General features: G+C 39.7%; 1 protein-coding gene across 2 annotated transcripts in view; it reads right to left on the reverse strand.

The window, feature by feature from the left end:
- LOC139628092 (protein unc-13 homolog C) overlaps positions 1–18,961 on the reverse strand; it is a 103,514-nt gene that overhangs the window by 12,897 nt on the left and 71,656 nt on the right. Inside the window, exons 19-28 of one of the 2 annotated variants that reach the window (XM_071489452.1) lie at positions 11,816–11,942; positions 10,249–10,345; positions 9,608–9,751; positions 9,295–9,372; positions 6,732–6,809; positions 5,991–6,017; positions 2,916–3,004; positions 2,413–2,550; positions 839–962; positions 258–317 (exon numbers count right to left, since the gene is read on the reverse strand). In XM_071489452.1, coding sequence (XP_071345553.1) covers positions 258–317; positions 839–962; positions 2,413–2,550; positions 2,916–3,004; positions 5,991–6,017; positions 6,732–6,809; positions 9,295–9,372; positions 9,608–9,751; positions 10,249–10,345; positions 11,816–11,942 — 962 coding nt within the window. The remainder of the gene's footprint in view (positions 1–257; positions 318–838; positions 963–2,412; positions 2,551–2,915; positions 3,005–5,990; positions 6,018–6,731; positions 6,810–9,294; positions 9,373–9,607; positions 9,752–10,248; positions 10,346–11,815; positions 11,943–18,961) is intronic. The other variant, XM_071489454.1, reaches the window with a different exon arrangement.

The following is an 18,961-nucleotide window of genomic DNA, read 5'->3' on the forward strand; positions in this document are numbered from 1 at the left end:
ATGAAATTATCCATCTATCCATATCTGGCCCTTTTCAATATGAATATATTTAATTGTGGATTAATAGGCATTTAGTCTGTGTATTCTCTATTATCTATAATGATTCTCATATACTTTCAGTGTTTGTTTACTGAGCTGACAACAACTCAGCTCAGCTGTGAGAAATCTCTTTGGAATCAGATATTATGGGGTACAGTTGGTGTAATGTTTGTGTGTTGACATGTGCAGCATCCTTCTTGGACCCATCTGGAAATTACCTTCAGTTTGGACAGCTGTCCCAAGTCCTTGGCAGCACTGAAGATCATCTGAGCTCCTTGCTGTTGGAGAAACAGACACTTCTTGGGTTATGGAAAACTACACGAGGGAAATAAAGTCGGAAACACTCAATAAATGAATATGAAAGTAAAATGATTATATGAACAAATGAAGGAGCACAAGATGAATGGGAAAAATCTCAAAAATAACTACATTACTACATTACTACATTACTGCAATTGTGTTTAACAGGTGCACAGGTTATTTTGGTAACTTTATGTGGGAGGAAAATGTTTGAGAAACTGCTTGACATGATGGCTTTAAAACTTGGATGTTTCCATGGTCAACAACAAAAATGTTTTAATGAGACAATCCTGAGATGAAAAATGTCAGCCTGGCTTTTACAAAGGGATTAATGATATTAAAAAAACTCAGTGTATGAAGATTTTGAGATGCCATGCTGTTTCATCTCCTGTACAGTAATTTGTGTGTTATGAAGAAGAAGGAAAGAGATGAACAGATGGAGGAAATGAGAGAAGGCCAAGGAGAAGAAAAGAGTTACAGGATAATTGATCAAACTCACACTCTGGTCACTCAGTGGAGGCAGAACAATTGTTCTCTCGATGGTGTTCAGCACGATTTTCCATAGCTCTTTGAGGACTCGTTTCAGCACTGTCTTCTCACAAATCTTGGCAAATAACATCAAACTGCAAAGCGGCAAAAAAAGGGCATTTGTCAGGTCAACACTCGAAGAACGTGTCTCAAACTGAGCCAACATGGCTGAGGGCTCCAAGTGATGACGTCTTCATAAATAATATGATTAAGTAAAGAAAAACACCTGTGATTCATAAATGCAGCAGCTTTATGCTTTAATCTCACCCCATTGTGCAAGCAGGGACTCAGTAGACAGGAGGAAGGATTTGGTATTTCCATATCATTAAGAGGATTCCCTGTAATACCCCATTGGCCTCAATGTTGCTTTGACAAATGGTTGAGAGCGATTCCCAGAGCTCTGCTGAACCATATCATCGCTATGGTTCTTTCAAGAATGCCTAAGAAGTAAATACCGACCCTCGGTTGAATTAATAGACATTCACAGATAATGGGGGTCTCCTTTTTTATTTTTTCCAAAAACTGGTAGTGATTATTATACTGCTGTATTTATTTTACCAACACATTTGGAGGGCCTTAAATGTACTGAAGTAAAATTAGAAATTGAAATATAATTAGTAACGATGACCTCAACCTTCATCATGTCTGAGGATGAGGCTTTTTCAACCTCTGCACAGGTCAGTGAGGCTGCATGAATGTCATCACTGTGTTGACATAGCAAGGGTCCTGACACAGAGAGCTCCAGCAAAAAAAAAAAAAAAAAAAAATCTTGGTATATCACTTTAAAATATGAATGCTGCATTTCTACTTTTCACATTGTGAATATAGCAGCAAATGATAAAATAATTGTGACCATGACACAATACCTTGTTGAGCTGCTTCATAGTATTTTGAACTACAGTACAACTGTAATTTTCTGAATCATACTTGCCTGTCTCACAGGTACCTGACACAGTAGAACACACCACCAGCAATGATGCTCCTTGCATTGTTTTAACACAGGTTTAACACAGGTTACATATTTTTGTATTATTTATTTAACACAGGTTATATTCGTTTGGTCTGAACACCTACATAGACTTACTTGTGTGTTATAACTTGGTAATAATTGATCCCTATACCTTTACAATGTACTGCACATGAGGCCCCACTGTCTGCACTTGCAGATCTTTAATAATCCTCATAAAAATCTGTCAGCTGGTGCTTTGGCATTACAAGTGTATGGTGCTTAGTTTCAAGAGGGCTGGGAATACACAAGTGGGAAGCTTCTGTAATTTGAATCCATAACAACAGCCACATGTTTCTGTTAATCAAACTAACCTTTTATATTCTGATGCATCCATATTCTACCAGAATGAACACTAACTGCTCAAACTGTTTAGACTCCCTCAGGAAAAAAAACGCTCAAATTTGATGGAAATTACCAGTGAAGGCTATACACACCTACACATTCAGTTAGCTTGCTAGAGAAGGAGATGCTAATTGGCCAAACCTGCCTTATATGTCAGAGGGAAAACTCTGATGTTGTATTCAGTGGGTACTCACTTTTTGTCCAAAAGGTCCATAAGAGGCCGAAGGACAGTCTCTGCATCCATGGCAGCGTTGCTCCCTTTCGCCGAACCTTTCATCTGGACCAGTTCCTGATTCATCTGCTTCACACAGTCCTCGATAACAGGTTTGAAACTAGGCAATGGAAAACACAACAAGACTTTAAATCCTTTGTTGCTAAGTGTGTATTTTAAGCCACAGCAGTAGTAACTTTGAGGAGGTGCAAGCTCACTCCTGCTGGTCCTCCTAGATTATTGGAAAAAGTGTTAAGAGTAGGAATGTCTTTTGTTCAAGCTGAAATGTTTTGCAACTTGCTGTGCTCGTGAAGCATGGTGCACAGCAAGAACTTGAATCAATTATAACTGGAGTACACGTCTGTCAATAACTAAGAAGTGTTGTAGTACAATTGCTTTGACGGAACAAGAAATAAATGAAGGCATTAACCTTAATGAAAATGATCCCATACAGACACACACACACTGAGTCAGACTAATGCTTACCTGGAGCCAAACACGCCGCTTAGCTCATCCAGCACCGTGTTGAGTCTATTCTGCAGCTCCTTGAGCAGATCACTAGCCTCTGCATCCAGCTGTCAGTGGAAGACAGACAGTCACTACATCATTACACTCTATACAGTAGCCCACACTGACTACGACTCTGTATCTCTGGTGGGTGCCTCAAATGGGGTGGGGGTGTTAGGAGGGAAGACGGCAGGCACAGAGGAGAGTAACCTGCCTCGCTGGTGGCCTCCCACTCATTCTGCCTGCCATCTGTGCCAAGCAACGGTCTGAATACAAATGGACGGCTCACCTCCGAGCGCTGCAATGATGACTACTTGCCGAGTCATGAGACATGGTGTCAGCCAAGAGACATCTAGGTTATTGGTCTCTCAAAAGGGAACATTTTTGTGGAGTACTACGCCTGTTACAGTAGAAAGAGTATGCTGTCAGTCAGTTATATCTCAGGACATAGAGCCACCGTCTTTACATAAAGTCTTGTATCCATATACAGATGTTCTGATGCTGAAATCTTTTGACTGGCTTTTTTATTTACAAGAAGAAAATTCACAAATTTATTCACAGCATTTATGTGCCCATGCATGGTATGTTTTGGGTTTCTGCAGCGCCATAAATATGCATGTGCATGTGATGGATGTGCAGATGTGTTCGTGTTGTGTTTATCTGAGTTTGTGGCCATGAACTGGAGAAATGCATGGGTGGACATTGGATATTTGTGTGTGTGTGTGTGTGTGTGTGTGTCAGTATCTGCATGTATGAGTGCATCTATTTGACTCAGTGCTTATGAATTACATTTGCCATGTACAAATGTCCAAATATTGATGTTTTGGATGGAGGTGGAGAACACACGTCGCTGAGGCTCAGTGCCTGAGATGGATGTGTGAGGCCAGGCACCACACCACATGCATGACAGATCGTCACATTAGAACCGATAAGCTTAGCCATGGAGCCCTTCATCTCACACATTTTAATGGCGGATGGCTCAGCTGGGAAGCGGATGTGTAAACTGAACCTTTTATAGACATTGTTATTCTGTAGACATGTCTCTATCTACAGCATGAACGAGTATAAGTGTGTGAATGTGTGTTCACGTGTGCATGTGTTCATACTGCTGTCACTTCAACGGAAGTGATTGCAGCATACAAGACATTTCTGTCACAGAGAAAATTGCCCATAGAGGTTAGAGATGTTATTTTACTGTTTGAGTAATGGATAATATCTTTTCAAGTGATAGCAGAAAAACACTGTAGGCCGTAGTCTTTTATCAGTTCTCCCTGGCCTGGGGAAAGTTTTAGGACTCTAATCTGCAACCTGGCAGTCTCTGAAATTGAGATTCTCAGTTTTTTTTTCCAAGGACACTGTATCTTAATGGGAACGCTGGCAAAGGAAATTCATCCCGCTGTTAGATAAACCAAGGCACCTGCCACCCCCTGAGAGGATGCACCTGATGCGCCAGTGAAATGTCTACCTGAAGACTGCAGTCCCGTCAGAAATGCCTTCATCTAAATGCAGCCGCAGATATTTCTATGACTTGGCCAGTGAGGCAGTTTTGTAGTTTGAAAATATCAAAGTTTCACTTTCTGAAATGTCAGGATAAAGATAAGGTCCTGGATTAGCCTGGAAATTGGATATAACATTGGGAATCCAATAATGAATGTTAAATGTATCTGGAGTACTGTGAATAGATCCCGTGTCTATTGTCTCTCACGCTCCATTTGAACTGTCAGAAACTAGTTATTGTCAGTATGTGTAATAACAACTCAAGAAGTTTTTAAACATCTACTGAACTTAGTGATTGACAACATTTTTCATAATGGTAATTAAACTTTATGCAAAGTAAACATCAATTACAGGATCTATTATCATGGTAGCTAGTTTCACTTGACACTGACGGGCATCCAGAGCCCTCCAGAGTGTACAAACTCTCCCCTGGCTGAAAGCCTATCAACCGCAGCTCAGCTTTGCTTCCCTTTGTCTGTTTCAACAATACAATATCTGCTCACTGGCAGGTTGTTATGCCGAAACATAGTTTGTCCTTAACAGTGCCAAGTAAATAAAAGTTTAATAAGCCACCGTCACTAAAGTGAGAAAAGCATATCAGCAAACAGGACAACACCCAAAACAAAGCCTGATATCAATCTGGGGAGATCAGTCTGTGATGATTCCATAAACGTGGGCACCGTAAGAGATTATTGCTAATCTCTGTTATTGGTAATGCTATGATAACAGCTCTGGGTAATTACACTGGCTCTCTGGGAGTTAATTGCTGATAGGGTACTATTCTGTAATGAATAGGCTACTGTGCAGAAAGCAAACTAATAGAAAACTTTCACCAGAAATACATTTTAGCTATAGAATTATTATTCAAGAGATTTGCCTAACATGTTCTTAAAGATATACCTGATTATCCATTAACGGTTAATATTCACTATTTGACTTTTGGAGGGGATTTAAAGACCTCTCGTGTCATTATTCTCAGGCAGTAATGGCCTTGGAGTGATCCAGGTCTAGGTGTGCTAACTGTGAGGAGGGAGCAGCATCTCAGCTGAGGACACAGCTGGAGAGATTTGTAAGTGTTTGAGAAGCTCATTAAACAGTCTGAAAACTCCTGTCTGAAGCATTTTGTGGCTGCAGCCTGGAGAATGAATAGAGATGATCAAAACCATAGCCAGAAACCTGGTGAGCTCCTAACTCCACTCTTTGCGTTGGGTAAAAAAAGAGCTAACAATGAACTAAGGTAAATATCACACTTCTAAATTAGCCATGGATAGAGAAGTGGCAGACAGAAAAAAGCAGGCTAAAAATAAAGATGGGATCGGGTGGGTTGAACCACTATCCCCAGAGTGCCGGGGATGGTGAGCTTGAGTAGCCTGTCCAGAGGGGTGATGGGTAATTCAGATTCCATATGCTCTGTGGCACATGCTGCTGGAGGGGGTGGGGTGAGAAGCGTAGGAGCGTGAGGGGTGGCGGGGCGGCATTGTGGGGGGAGGGGGCGTGCTTTTTCCTATCATTCGGTAAATGGTGGGAAGGGGTGTTGACGAGTCCTATTGCACACACCTTACAGAAGGACACAACCCCCTCCTCCTGGAGACAGAGAGAGAGAGCACAGAAAGGAAACGGGGGGGAAACAGAAGACACAATGACAGGAGACAAAACGCAAGGCAAGACAGGCGTTAGATACTGGAGAGAAACATGCATGTAAGTCATAACGTGGCGGCTGCTTCTCAGGTTAGAGTGACTGACATGTCGACAGGGAAAATATTCAACGGTGCTTCAAACCCAACACACAGATTTAGAGGGTTTAAGGAGGAAGTTACAGGGGAACTGTAGCAGAAGTCAGAAAGATGATAACAACAAACTCAACTTCATGACATATTAGTCTATTTGATGGGTAAGTACATAACTGAGGGAGGGAGCGTTGGGGTCAATTCACTTTCCCTTATGAATGTCATCCAAAACTATCATTTACATAATCATGACACAGCATTTATTCCCCAGCAGAGAGCTCATCTGAGGATGGAGGTTTAAACCTCCATATTAACTTGCATCAATCCTGCTGAAGCGTCCTTTAGTACAACAGTGAATCATCTGAAGCTCTGGGAATGCTGTTCCTTAGCTAACCTCGTGGTGTGACCATATACTGGAAGGACACACATCAAAGCAGAGAATAATTTATATACTATATGACAAAATTATATTTTTGACTTGACAATTTAGGAATCTGAGTTGTATTGAAAGTGAATTGGCTCAAACTTTGACACAGACACAGCAGACAAATACACGTAAGTAGGCACAGACCTGTTTGCCTCCCATGGACTCAAACATCTTCTCCAGTTGGACACGGAGCTGCTGAATATTGTTGAGGAGGATACAGGGCTGTAAAAGTACAAGAATTATTATAACTACATTGTCCTCTAAACTACAGTGTATGATCTGAAGTGCTAGAAAAAATATCAAATATATCATTGATGCGGTTAACATCTTGAAAATCCTAGTACATTCAATTTCCTGTTCTTAGAGCTATTAACACTGTACTATAACGGTTTGTGAGCTGTTTTACAGTGTTATAGTATAGCTGTTATAGAGCAGCCCATATAATTGAAAACACAGTGCAAATTGTCAGACGAATCACAGGGGTAACAATAGTAAAATCCATCAGTTTTGATTTCCTGACACTTCATTTATACAAAGATGCGAGGTTTTCGTGTGACATCGACAGTCAGCAGGGAAACGCGATACATAACACAACAGGGAGAGAAATGTCTGCACTGAATATGTCAGGCATTATCGATTTTCAGATCCACAACAAGTTTAATAGATGACAGGCATTAATCACACTGCTTTTTATGGACACTAAGAGTAATTCTTCAGTTTTCAGTCGGTCACATATTATGTACATTATCTTCCCCCCAAAAAACCCACTGACAACAATACAACTGACAAAAAATTATGGTAGTGCTAATGTATAGCACTAAAATGATAATTCTGCGCCCCACAGGAGAGCGATGATTGGTGTTTTTCAGTCCACAAAGCAGCCAGTGGTGCCTCTGCAGCAGCAGACAATGGCGCTCTCTCTACCAGATTTATGAGCATATTTGTATAAGAGTGATTAGATATTCTAAATCTGAATGAAATCAGTGGAGATTTCCCACAGCTACATATGTCTAACTTGAAAAATATAGAATAAGGGATTTGGTTGCATTGGGTATTTTGTATCAGCTAAATGTCTGGGGCTGATATGATATCAGTCAAGATTATAGATATCAAGGGAAAAAAGAAAGCTATTTCACAGTGGTGAAATTATGTGTATCTATCATCAACTGACAGTATTCAGTGGGGCAATGCAGTTTAATACGATAACTATAAGCTACAAGTTTTTTCTGGAAATATTATTTACATCAAGAAATGTATTCATATCAGCACTATGTTTGCAGAGAGGCTAAAACAGACCTTTGAGATCAGCGGTTCTCCACAAGGGGTCCCAGAATAAATCTGAGGGGTCACAAGGTAATTTAAAGGAATTTTCTCTTACACAAAACAACATTTATTATCCTGACATTTGTCCATTTTTTTTTTCTTATTTATGTAAAATGCTGGAAACTTATTTTTTCCTATTTTTACCTAAAGAGGTAAATCTTTAGGTAAAAATACTTACAATCCAAAATCATTGAACAAACTGGACACTCAAACTTTTCACAATTTATTTCCACACTTTGGCCATCATCACAAGTAGACCCTGATTTGATTTAAAGGTGCTATACTGAGTTATGTTTACATTCAGTGTTACTCATCAAAACACACTATCTAATCTAACCTCTAGTCTGATAAAATGTCAAGTGCATTTCTGTCCTGATAAAACCAGTGCAAAGCCAATTTTGTAAGTATTAAAATCTGTGTTTACTAGCATGGTTCTTCTTCTTCTTCCCTGCCTTTGTTGGTGCATTGCTGCACATTGTGGTGTTTTGATCTGTGCAATGAAGTTCCACCACTCTATATAGGACTCTGTAAGTGTCACCAGCGCATGCGTCTTTGTGTGTGTGCATGAGATAAACAAAATGAGTACCCACTCATAGAAAAACTGCTCTATGGTGCTACTAGAGGTGTAAAACTCCACTGGGAACCTTTAAGTGGTCACAAGTTGCAAAGGTTGGGAACCACTGCTCCAGATCCTCATCTTTGCTTATACTGCTACTGTGCTCTCTTAATTTATATTCAAGTTTGTTGGCAACATATGATCTTGGTAAAGATGGCTATGATGTATGTCATGTATTGTATATGTGACAGTTAACAAATTACAGATTAGGTTTAATTTGATGTAACTGTATAACGCCATCTGTCTGCTACTTCCTTTTTTCCATCATCTGTCTCTTCAGTCCTGTCTGGAGAAGAGACATTTCATGTTTTCTCTGGGACAATTGTAATGAGCCTGTCAACAGTGTAAAGAAACATCTGCCTCCCCTGCTAGTACCCTGTGTGTTATCGCTCACTTCAACTTCAAACACCAGTGTGAATAATTAGGCCACTCACAAGGCTCTGCGTTTGGTCATCCATCACATTAAACAATGGACAGAGAGCCCAGAAAATACCAATGACTTTCCTCCATAAGCTTTGAGCTGTGAAATGAATTATTAAATTTCAGTTAATGAAGACTGTTAAGAGCATTACAGAAGACACGGCAGGGCTCAGTATAGAGAAGACTGGGCTGCTGTCTGAAACATTTTCTACATGGTCTCCATGCCAACTGCTGTTAGACAGTCATCATGGAAACACCATCATCAAACTTACTGCATCTGTATTTGCACTAAAATAGATGAATGTAACCTTTGATATCAACATTAGCAGACTTTGAGTTTGCACTTACCACATTCTCCTTACTCAAATGCAAAGTAAAGTCCTTGGATACGATCGCAGCATATTGCAGAAGAACTTTGTTGATAGTCTGCAAGGAGGGAGAGAGACAGTTTCATAATTACAATTTGTTTGCTGTTCTATTATTGAATCTCTGGGACTCACTGAAAAACTTTAAGCAGTCACAAGCTAATAACAAGATAATCAAACAGAATAAATATAACAAAGACTCTCCTTAGATCAATGGCAAACTCTTTAACTGTAAGTTATTACTCCCAGCAGGAGTATTCAGGGTTCACTGGGGGGATCTTTCCAAAGAGCCTGACCTTTGCAAAGCGGCACATAAAGTGAGCCAGAGCCTGTGGGTTTGGACACTCCAGCTTCTTGATAATCTCAAAACTCTGGTTTAGCTGAGTGAACACATCCACCACCGAACAAGAGAAGAGGGCGTGCTCCGAGGTTTGCTGAAACTGTAGCATGAAAGAAAGTGTAAGACGAGGACATGAGGTTAATGCTAAATGCAAAATAGGTTATGAAAAATATACTTCCCTAATGCATATAAAAATGAACACACATGCATACAAACACTTGTGAAGGTGCATCAATAGCCTGCAATAACTTTGTGCCTAACTTTATATTGTGAACACATTTCCTCTCATTATTGCCTAATATCCTTCTGTGCCTTTTACTGCCCTAAAAATCATGTTTTTCTTCCTGTTTTTTTTTGTTTTTTTTTTTAAATAAATTTTTAATTGAAATTTTATTCACATTCCTGTCTTGTCATGTCTCTGGGTGAGGAGTGTTTTTAACTGTGTAAAATTTCCTTTATCCCCACCCTCCCCAGCCCCCTCTTCCCCAAGAGGTAAATTCAGTCTTAACAGACATTGAATAAAAAAGCAGCTTTAAGTGGCTCTGATGGTTAAATATAAAGCTACATATTTGTGGAATAATTTAATTCTGTACTCACTCCATCTTTCTTGTCCCTTTCCAGTGCTCCATTCAGGAAATCCATGGCAACGTCCTCGTTCTCATCAAGCCACTGAATGACAAATGGCTCAAACCACCTGAAAAAGAAAAGCTATCTATCATTGAGGGGTCAATCACAGTTGGATTATTTCATCTGTCTGGAGAGCTAGATTAGTATGGGTTATGTATATGAGAACAAACCAGAGACCAAAGTTTTTTAGTTATTTAAAAATTACTGAAGAACCACTGTGTTTAGGGGAGAAGTGCTTTTGATCAAGGCTGCAATTCTTGCAGGTCTTGATAGTTTGTAGAGTGAGAGGCTCAGACAGAGTACAGCAGAGGACAGGACAGGCCTCGACGGATGAGTCGGGGAAGGAACTACATTTGTTAGTGGAATAGTAATGCTGTTTTGTCTGTTTCACTTTGCCATTTATTTGTTTAATACAGTGCCCGAGCTTGTCCTCAAAGCAACGGTTGTCCCCCCAAAACTGCTTTGTATTCATGTTAAGGGCAACTGCTACAGGAGGGAAAGCCAATAAATAAGGTGGGTGTGGCGAAAGAGAAAGAGAAGAGAGACAGGCATACAAAAGAGAAAGACTGTGTGTATAAGTGTATGTGTTTGTATAATGTGTATGCCTCTGGAAGAATCAATCCTGCCAGAGATGGTGTTTGAGAGACATTGTTGGAGACGGGGAGGGCAAGTCATCACTCTGACACACTGGCAGGATGGGAGAGGGCATTGCGTTCCCTGTCCGTGTTATATGTGTTTGTATTACAGCTATTCCTGCTGTGCTAAACATGATTATGCATGCACAATGGAAAATAGATACGTGAAAAGAAGAACAAAAACATGCTATAAAACAGTCTATAAATTTGTTTCCTCATCCAGAACAGTTTATGAACAGCTTGTTTAAAGGTTTGCCAGCACAGATTATCCAAACATGACAGTTTTACAGATTCACATTCAACCAGAAACTGGTCTGAGGTATAGTTTATAGTCATCATGTTCACAAAGTTTAATACTGGAAAAATGATTTAAATTGAATTTAAATGCTGATTTGCTCAAGCTAGGAAACGCTGGAGTTCCACAGAGATTAATCTTTGGGCCCTTACTGTTATCTTTCTGCCTTATTTACACTGTGTAAATGGTGGGCAATAATTAAAGGCAAAAGCGACCAGTGAAATGTGCAGCTGTGAAAAAAATTATTATCTTCTATCTTAATTTGTTCAAAGGGCAATACAATTTTATCCTAAAGCAACTGAGCAATTTGACACCTGACTTTTCATTTGCAGCACATTTCTCAGATCTGAGTTAATCAGTCTTTTTCTCTTAGCTTTCTGTATTGTTTGTTAACTTGGGCAACCTGTTCATGTTTTATTATGCACTTGTAATCACATTCTACTTTGTACTATTTTAGCAATTCTTAAACACGTATATTAAATATATGTATCGCCCTTAAGTTCTCTTAATAGTGTATCAGCACACTTTTGTTCATACTGTAAAATATGTTAATGCACCTTTGTGCATTTCTGCCTGTACACGTGTGTGAAAACGAGAGGACACTTACAGAGAATACTCAGGAGGAACACCCTTGAAGGCTGGCAGGTCACGGACATACTCATTATGGAACCATTTGACTTTGAAGTGAAGATTCATGTATTCAGTACTTTTGCATAGGCGATGCTTGTCATGCTCTGTAATGCAGATAAAACAGGAGACACACACATTTTAGCATTCACAGTAGAAAACACAGTTGTAACACTTATGTGTCTCGAACATATAGTAACACCTCGGGACTGATGGTAAATTGCAATGTCGAACTTTTGCTCTATAAAATGATAAATATTTTGCATCTGCTCTGTTGCTCTGTTGCTTCTTTGAAACGCTTCTTCCTGTAAAAAAAAACATGTAAGGCACAAGTATAGACACACACAGTAATAGAAATGTACAAATATCTTAATAAGCATAAAATGGACCTGGGCAGCAGTGGTTGCTTCTAATCTGACATCTTAATGGGTTCAATTATGTACAGCCAAGAGCTATCAAAGAATAAGAAAATAAAAACGAGCTTGTGTGTGTGTCCAGCTGTTTTCAAAAGAAAGAAAGCCATTGAATGCAAACTACAAACAAATGAAGCTAAAATGGATTGGACTTTCATGTCAGCTGACATGGCTGCTGAGTCATTTAGTAGAGCATTTCAGAACAATTAAACATTTCCAAGCGATCCCCCGGAGGAGGAATGGATGGTGATGGCGCCAGGGAGGGAGTGAAGAAAGAAGAGATGAGGGAAAAGAAAGAGAACCAATGAAGCAAAAACAGTGTGAGAGTGTGAGACGAAAGAGAAGAAAAACACAAGGGAGGAAGACCAATGATTAGAAAACTATTCTCCAACTGCAACACTGGGTAAACTGAACTGCCTTTGTTACATTACTGCATGCTATACAACAGCACCAGGAAGGAGAAACAGAGGAGATGAGGAAACATCATGGCAGCATGGAGGATGATTGGAGCATTTGTTCTGTCATTAACATAGAGGAAACCATCCCATTGTCTTCATCAGGAAAAATGACAGGTTGGCCATGTGAATAACGGCTGTTGTGTATCAGGTACAAAGGCGGAAGGTGGTGGGCGGCTGGGTTCACAGTGTGTCTGGCTCTGACATATATAGCGCCAAATCATAACATACATAATCTCAAGGCACTTTACAGGGTAAGGACAATACCTTACAATATTATGGAGCGAAACCCAACAGTTCCCACAATGAGCAAGCACAGTGGGGAGGAAGCACCAGCCTCAGGGTGGGGGCAGTCTGCCAGGACCGGCTGGGGTTGAGATGAGATGGTTGATTGTTATAGTGACAACAATAATAGTAAGAGACTATGCATCTCATTTCGTACCAACAGTTTTGTTTTCTTTTAACAAGATCACAATCTTCCCGCAATCTTTGTTATGATCAGAAAGCAACATATAAATGAGGGAACAAACATCCTATTTTGTCAGGTAGGAGGACACCTGACAGTAAAGGGCCTCTGCACTGATTTTACACATGAAGATCAATTTACTTGTCTTAGGGATTACTGCTCATACTGCCAAACTAATTGTACAATCCTCTGTGGTTTTTAAGGGACATTTCTAAAGATGATGTAATCAGCTATATCTGCGAATGGGCTTTTTAATACAATGCCTGTAATATAAAATGGAGGTGCTCATGCAACAAAGACCCCTGGTTGGATAGATATACTGCAGTCCATGATAGGTGCTATAACATTACAATGTCATGAAAACACAAACACTGCAACTCTCTGTGATCGCCTACTGAGTTTTGTATATGTTTTGCAGGACAAATGTCCAAAACGCAGTCTTTACCCGAGGTAGATCACTAAGCTCTCCCTTGCTCACTCCGTCCTTTTCCTATGTGTGTGTGTGTGTGTGTCTCTCTTCCCCTCTCTCTGTGACTCCTCACTGTTTTGGTTCTCTTCTTTTGTCATACCTTTTCTTTCTTATTTCGAGTTGCTGTTTGTCTACTTTTTAACCAGTATGCAAATAGCCATGTAATCCTTTTCTCTGTACGTGCAGATATCCACTTTTCAGTTTTTGCAGCTATTGCAATTTTCCACAGATAAAATGTGGGGAGTGTGGAGGCTCCATCTCATCATAAATGGTCATTTGAAACACATTTGATACATTTTTTTTTGGAAGGTGTGTACTGCAATCGATCTTAGCTAAATTCAGACAAAATGTGGCTATGTGTGGACACCAGGCAGTAGATCTTCAACCGGGCTAAAGAAGCTTGTTTTTAAATAGTAAAGCAGAGATAAGAAACACATATTCACAGTCCTTTGCAGATATAAGATACATACATCCACACAACATCAAAGACATGTTTAATTCCATTGCATTGCACCCTAGCTGCCGTGCTTTAATCCTGATAACAACCTGGGTGCTTACTTTGATGAATAGTGCAACGCCTGCCTCTGCACACTCCTCTCTAAGCTCCATGGAAAACATTTACATATATGTATATAACATATTTACCTGTATGACAATGTATTCAAATGCACAATGCAGTATTTTACTCCTTGGACGGGACGAGTCAGTTCACTGCAGCTCTTTGCAAACCTGCCTTTGAAACTGAGGTTAGACCTTAACAGAACAGAACTTCAAAGAAAACCTAATTAAAAAATCTGAGTACAAATATCAGTGTAGCATGACTCATTTGAGGGACTGCACACTCCAACTGGATGGAACACAATCGTACCCCAACACATTTCATTGTAACAGTGCCTCTGAGAAATTGTCTCTAATAATACTTCTTATTATAGCAAACAGTGGATGTGAAGATAAATATGAGAAAAAGTTGACAGTTGCCGAAGCCACCATAGCTTAACACAACAAAGTGTGAGAAACAGAAAAAACACAACCTGGCAAAGGTGACCGACAAGTAGTCTGAGGGAAATTCATTGTAGAAACAGCTCAGAAGTATCCTCTTTAGATATAGTGTGGAACATCATGGCTATCTCAGCTATTTTCTCCACTCACACTGTAAATGTCTGAGGTGGGTTTACTCAACGTACACACACAGAATTTAACATCTTGACAGACAATTTTTGTGCCAATCGGTTTAAAGTTTCACAGTGTCCTGCGTATTACTTATATGAAAAGCCACAATGATCCCAGCACCTTTCAGTTATTGTCTGTTGGAGCTGTACACTAGAAAAGGGCTGGGATCACTGCTTTCATCTACACCTAACCTTCATGGTGAAAGTGGTTTTGATGGCTGAAATTGCAGAGGGATTTTAGGTTTCACCTGGATTCACCTGGTCAGTCTGTGTCATAGAAGGAGCAGGTGGTTTAAACAGTGTGAATATCGAGTTGAGATTGTTTTTACTGTAGAGAGGACCTGCAGTTATTCTGCTGCAGAGGCTGTGTAATCTGAACAGAGGGGTCCACTGTGGCAGCGCCAATGCCACTTTAATAACTGAGCTGCCACTGCAAGGCAGCTTATGCACATACAGGGGTGGACACACACATGCACACACTTACACTCACAGTCGCGGATTGTCAACCTTTCTGCCCTAAGCTCTGACTGCACACACTCACTGTCACACACTGACAGTTACACAGTCACCTAAAGGAAACAGATGGAGGTCAGCTGGAAGACTGAGAAGTAGAGGTCAGCAGGCGTGAGCTAGCTATATGTGTGTTTGCAAGGTGTGTGTGTTTTATGATAACCATTCAAACACGTACTATATACAGTCATGTACGTAATCAATGGTATAGTGTAAATTTCTACTGTCTAAAAAGATTCTCCTGCCCTTTCTTTTGTTGTTGTTTTCAAAAATAATGCAATTCTGTTTAACTAGATGGTTTCAGTGTTCATATAAAGCCCATCAGTAAGTTATGCACATACTTTTTTCAAACAGAGATTGTACTAAACTGTATTCAATTATCAAACCAAATTTCCTGGAAAAGCATGAGGAGATGGCACCATTGTCTTAGATCAACATTACTGATGTATTAGCACATAAATTACTGTATCATTTGTGACTGTGTTTTATTTACTGAATGGAATGGTTCATCAAAATATTCTCAAACAACACTTTTCTTTCAAGCTTCAAAATCTGTAGTTTGAAGACAGAAACATCCGCCAGAGGTTAACAGAGCGATAAGTCCTTGAGAGGCTTTCGTCTTTCAAAACTCTTCAGTTTAGGAGTCATAAAGCTGATATCCTCTCTCTTGAAAACGGAAGCACATAGGGACAGAATGCACTTCTTTGCACACTCTGAATAAAAGCAAAAAGATATAATTTTCCACTCACTGGGCCCAATGTGACTGTTTGAATAGAGGAGAGAATCTGAGGGAAATGAGGCCGCAGGGAGCAGTGTTTTAAAAATCCTGCAATAAAATATACAGACAGAAACTGTCAAACTTCAGACTTCAATTTTTTTTTTCTTTTTCTTTTTTCCAGAAAATGGTTGAATTTTTTTTTTCTAAGAATTCCAGCTAAAAATGTTGGAGGTAACAGATAATTCTTGTGTTTTAAAAAAACTGTCAAGGCCTCTTCATAAATTTAATCACAGGCTGTTTAACATCAATATAATTAATTTATCATTCATTGATGAATTTCACATCCATGATTAATTATTTTGTAAGCCGAGGTGTCAGATTTTTTCAAATGGACAATCTGTCATTCTGGAAAGTAAGTCAGTTCATATTTATTCATGCTGTTTATGCAAATCCAGCCTCCTGAGGCCTCCTCGTGGTGTCACACGTACTGACACATTAAGAATAAAAAAAAGGAGCATTTCACATACTGTGTATGTGCGTGCCTGTGCATGTTTGAATGTGTGCTATTTTTGTGGCACCACAAAGACTGGAGCAAGCAGCACAACAATGTGTTATTTTACTGACCTTGAAACATGCGTTATCTATTCGTATGGCATGTGTGTGCCCCACACCCTGTGAATGATGCAAAGGTTTGAACAGAGGCAGAACAATACAGTAGCTGCCTGCAAATGAGACACCACAAGGTCAGGTATTTGAATTATTATACTGTCCAACTTTGACTGTCCAATGAGAATAGATTGCCAATGCCCAGGAGTTTTTTTTACTGCTTTGTTAATATGTGGAATATGTTAAGAACCTTAATGACAAATTCTTCAACTTAACTATAAAAAATGCTTGTTGTTGTGATTATATCAAGAATGCAAGGGAGGCACATTCTGTAAAGTCCACATAATTAATTAATTATTTGCAGCATCTGTCATCCACAACTGCCTGTAGACTGTATGACAACCTTCTCTTTAAATCATTTGACTGAGGCCTGATCCATCTGTTTGAAGGAGGTATGCGTGGGATCAGCACCAGGCTGTCATGAAGTAACCACACTTCTATTGTGCACATCAAACTGGCCACTGTTTTCCTGGTCTTATATGCTGCAAACCACAAATGTAGGTCTCGTCTCTCTTCTTCTTTTGGGGAGGCATTTCCATTGCAGACTATTGTGATTTGCACAGCTGTTTAACAGATAATGTGACTGGTTGAGAAGATAATGATTAATCATCGTACCCATCCTACTTATATTCCACTTCAATCCGTGCTTTTGCAAATAGCGTGCACATGCACAAATGAACATATAAAAACAGAAGTATCAAGTGTGCCTGAATGCGCTCTCATTGTCTGTACACACATAATCTAGCATTGCAATTAGGCCATTAAATTAGGGCCCTCATATCTGTGTATGCAAGTGTGTGTGTGCATTTGCTTGTGTGTGTCCACATTGGTGCATTCATACCCTGTGTGTGTGTGTGTGTGTGTATGTGTGTGTGTGTCTTTGTGCCCTGCTGGTGGTAAACAGTGCGGGCTGTCCTGAGGGAGGAGTAGGCTCAAAGTCCCTGGTGAGGATGTCATCTTGTCTGACTTAGCCCACAGGGACTGACAAACGCACTGTCTTCCTCATTGATTTAAATGCCATGGATATTATGACAAACTGCAGTGGCTCACCATCCTCCAATCACCATTCAGTGCAAATATCTATAGGAGCATGTGGTTAGATTTGTTGAGGAAAAAAAAAGAGACTGGAGGACTGGAATGGCAGCCAAGACAAGTATAGTTTTCTCTGTGACATAATTCCTTCATCTTGGCTTCTGACCCAGTTTTGTCAAAGGGCTTTCTAAGCTGTATCACAGGACCTACTGACACAGCTCTGCTATAACACCATAGCCCACAGAGGCACTAACTCCTGTTGATGTAACTCAAACATATAATGCATTTGGACAAAGCCAAATTTATGACTCCCTAACATTACAGTGTCCACCCTGGTTAAGTATAGTAAATCAGTGTAACAGTTTTGCAAATATAAAATGCAAAACATTGGTGAAATCCCTCAAATCCACAGATCCATTTATAAATTATTAAATTATTATCAAAACAAATACACCAAAATAAACCGTAAAAGGATTTCTTCAAGAGCGGGCATTTACAGAATGTTTGCAAAAAACTGCTGCAGGTGGGTCTGTGCAATGAATGATAGAGAGATTTTATTAAGCATTTATGAGATCTCTATGTATAAAATGGATGCACCACCTGCAAGGCTTGAACAGGACCTCAGTGCTTTCTAAATCCTATCAATATAAAACGCCATAAGCTGTTAGCTGAGGTACAGAGAGATCAGAAATAAATGTGCAGTGCTATGCTGAAAACTCCAAAGAGGCATCAGAGACAAACAGTTGGAGAAAAGATCTTATTAAAATCACACTGTAACACAGACCCTACAGCCATGCCTGAGCCCCGTAAACAACGTCTTTCTGTGGAGACAAAACTCCCACAGCTGAGGTATATTAATTGAAATTCAATTAAAATATTCTAAGGAGTGAAGCTGTTCCAGCAAACTGAAGATGAGTTAATGGGTTGCTGGAGCACTGGATCTTTAATGACATGCTCCAGAGACCACGGCCGTTAAACAGCTATACAGTGGATATACAGCATGTACTCCGGGACTTCATCACAGAAGTATTGTGAAGTCTAGACGTAACACTGCATTTTTCCCTCTTGATAAGGCACCCTTTTGTTGCCAAAACATAGTCAAATTATTGATATGAACCCTTTTTCAAAGTGCCAGTTTGATATTTCTTCAAGTCTAAATTCTCTGTGTAATTCCTTTACCTTTGTTTCTGAAAAATCTAAAATTTGAATAACACGAGATTCTGTCTGT

This window comes from Trachinotus anak, unplaced genomic scaffold, assembly GCF_046630095.1.
Source record: "Trachinotus anak isolate AG129_WGS33_773 ecotype Australia unplaced genomic scaffold, CSIRO_AGI_Tana_v1 ptg000011l, whole genome shotgun sequence".
NCBI lineage: Eukaryota > Metazoa > Chordata > Actinopteri > Carangiformes > Carangidae > Trachinotus > Trachinotus anak.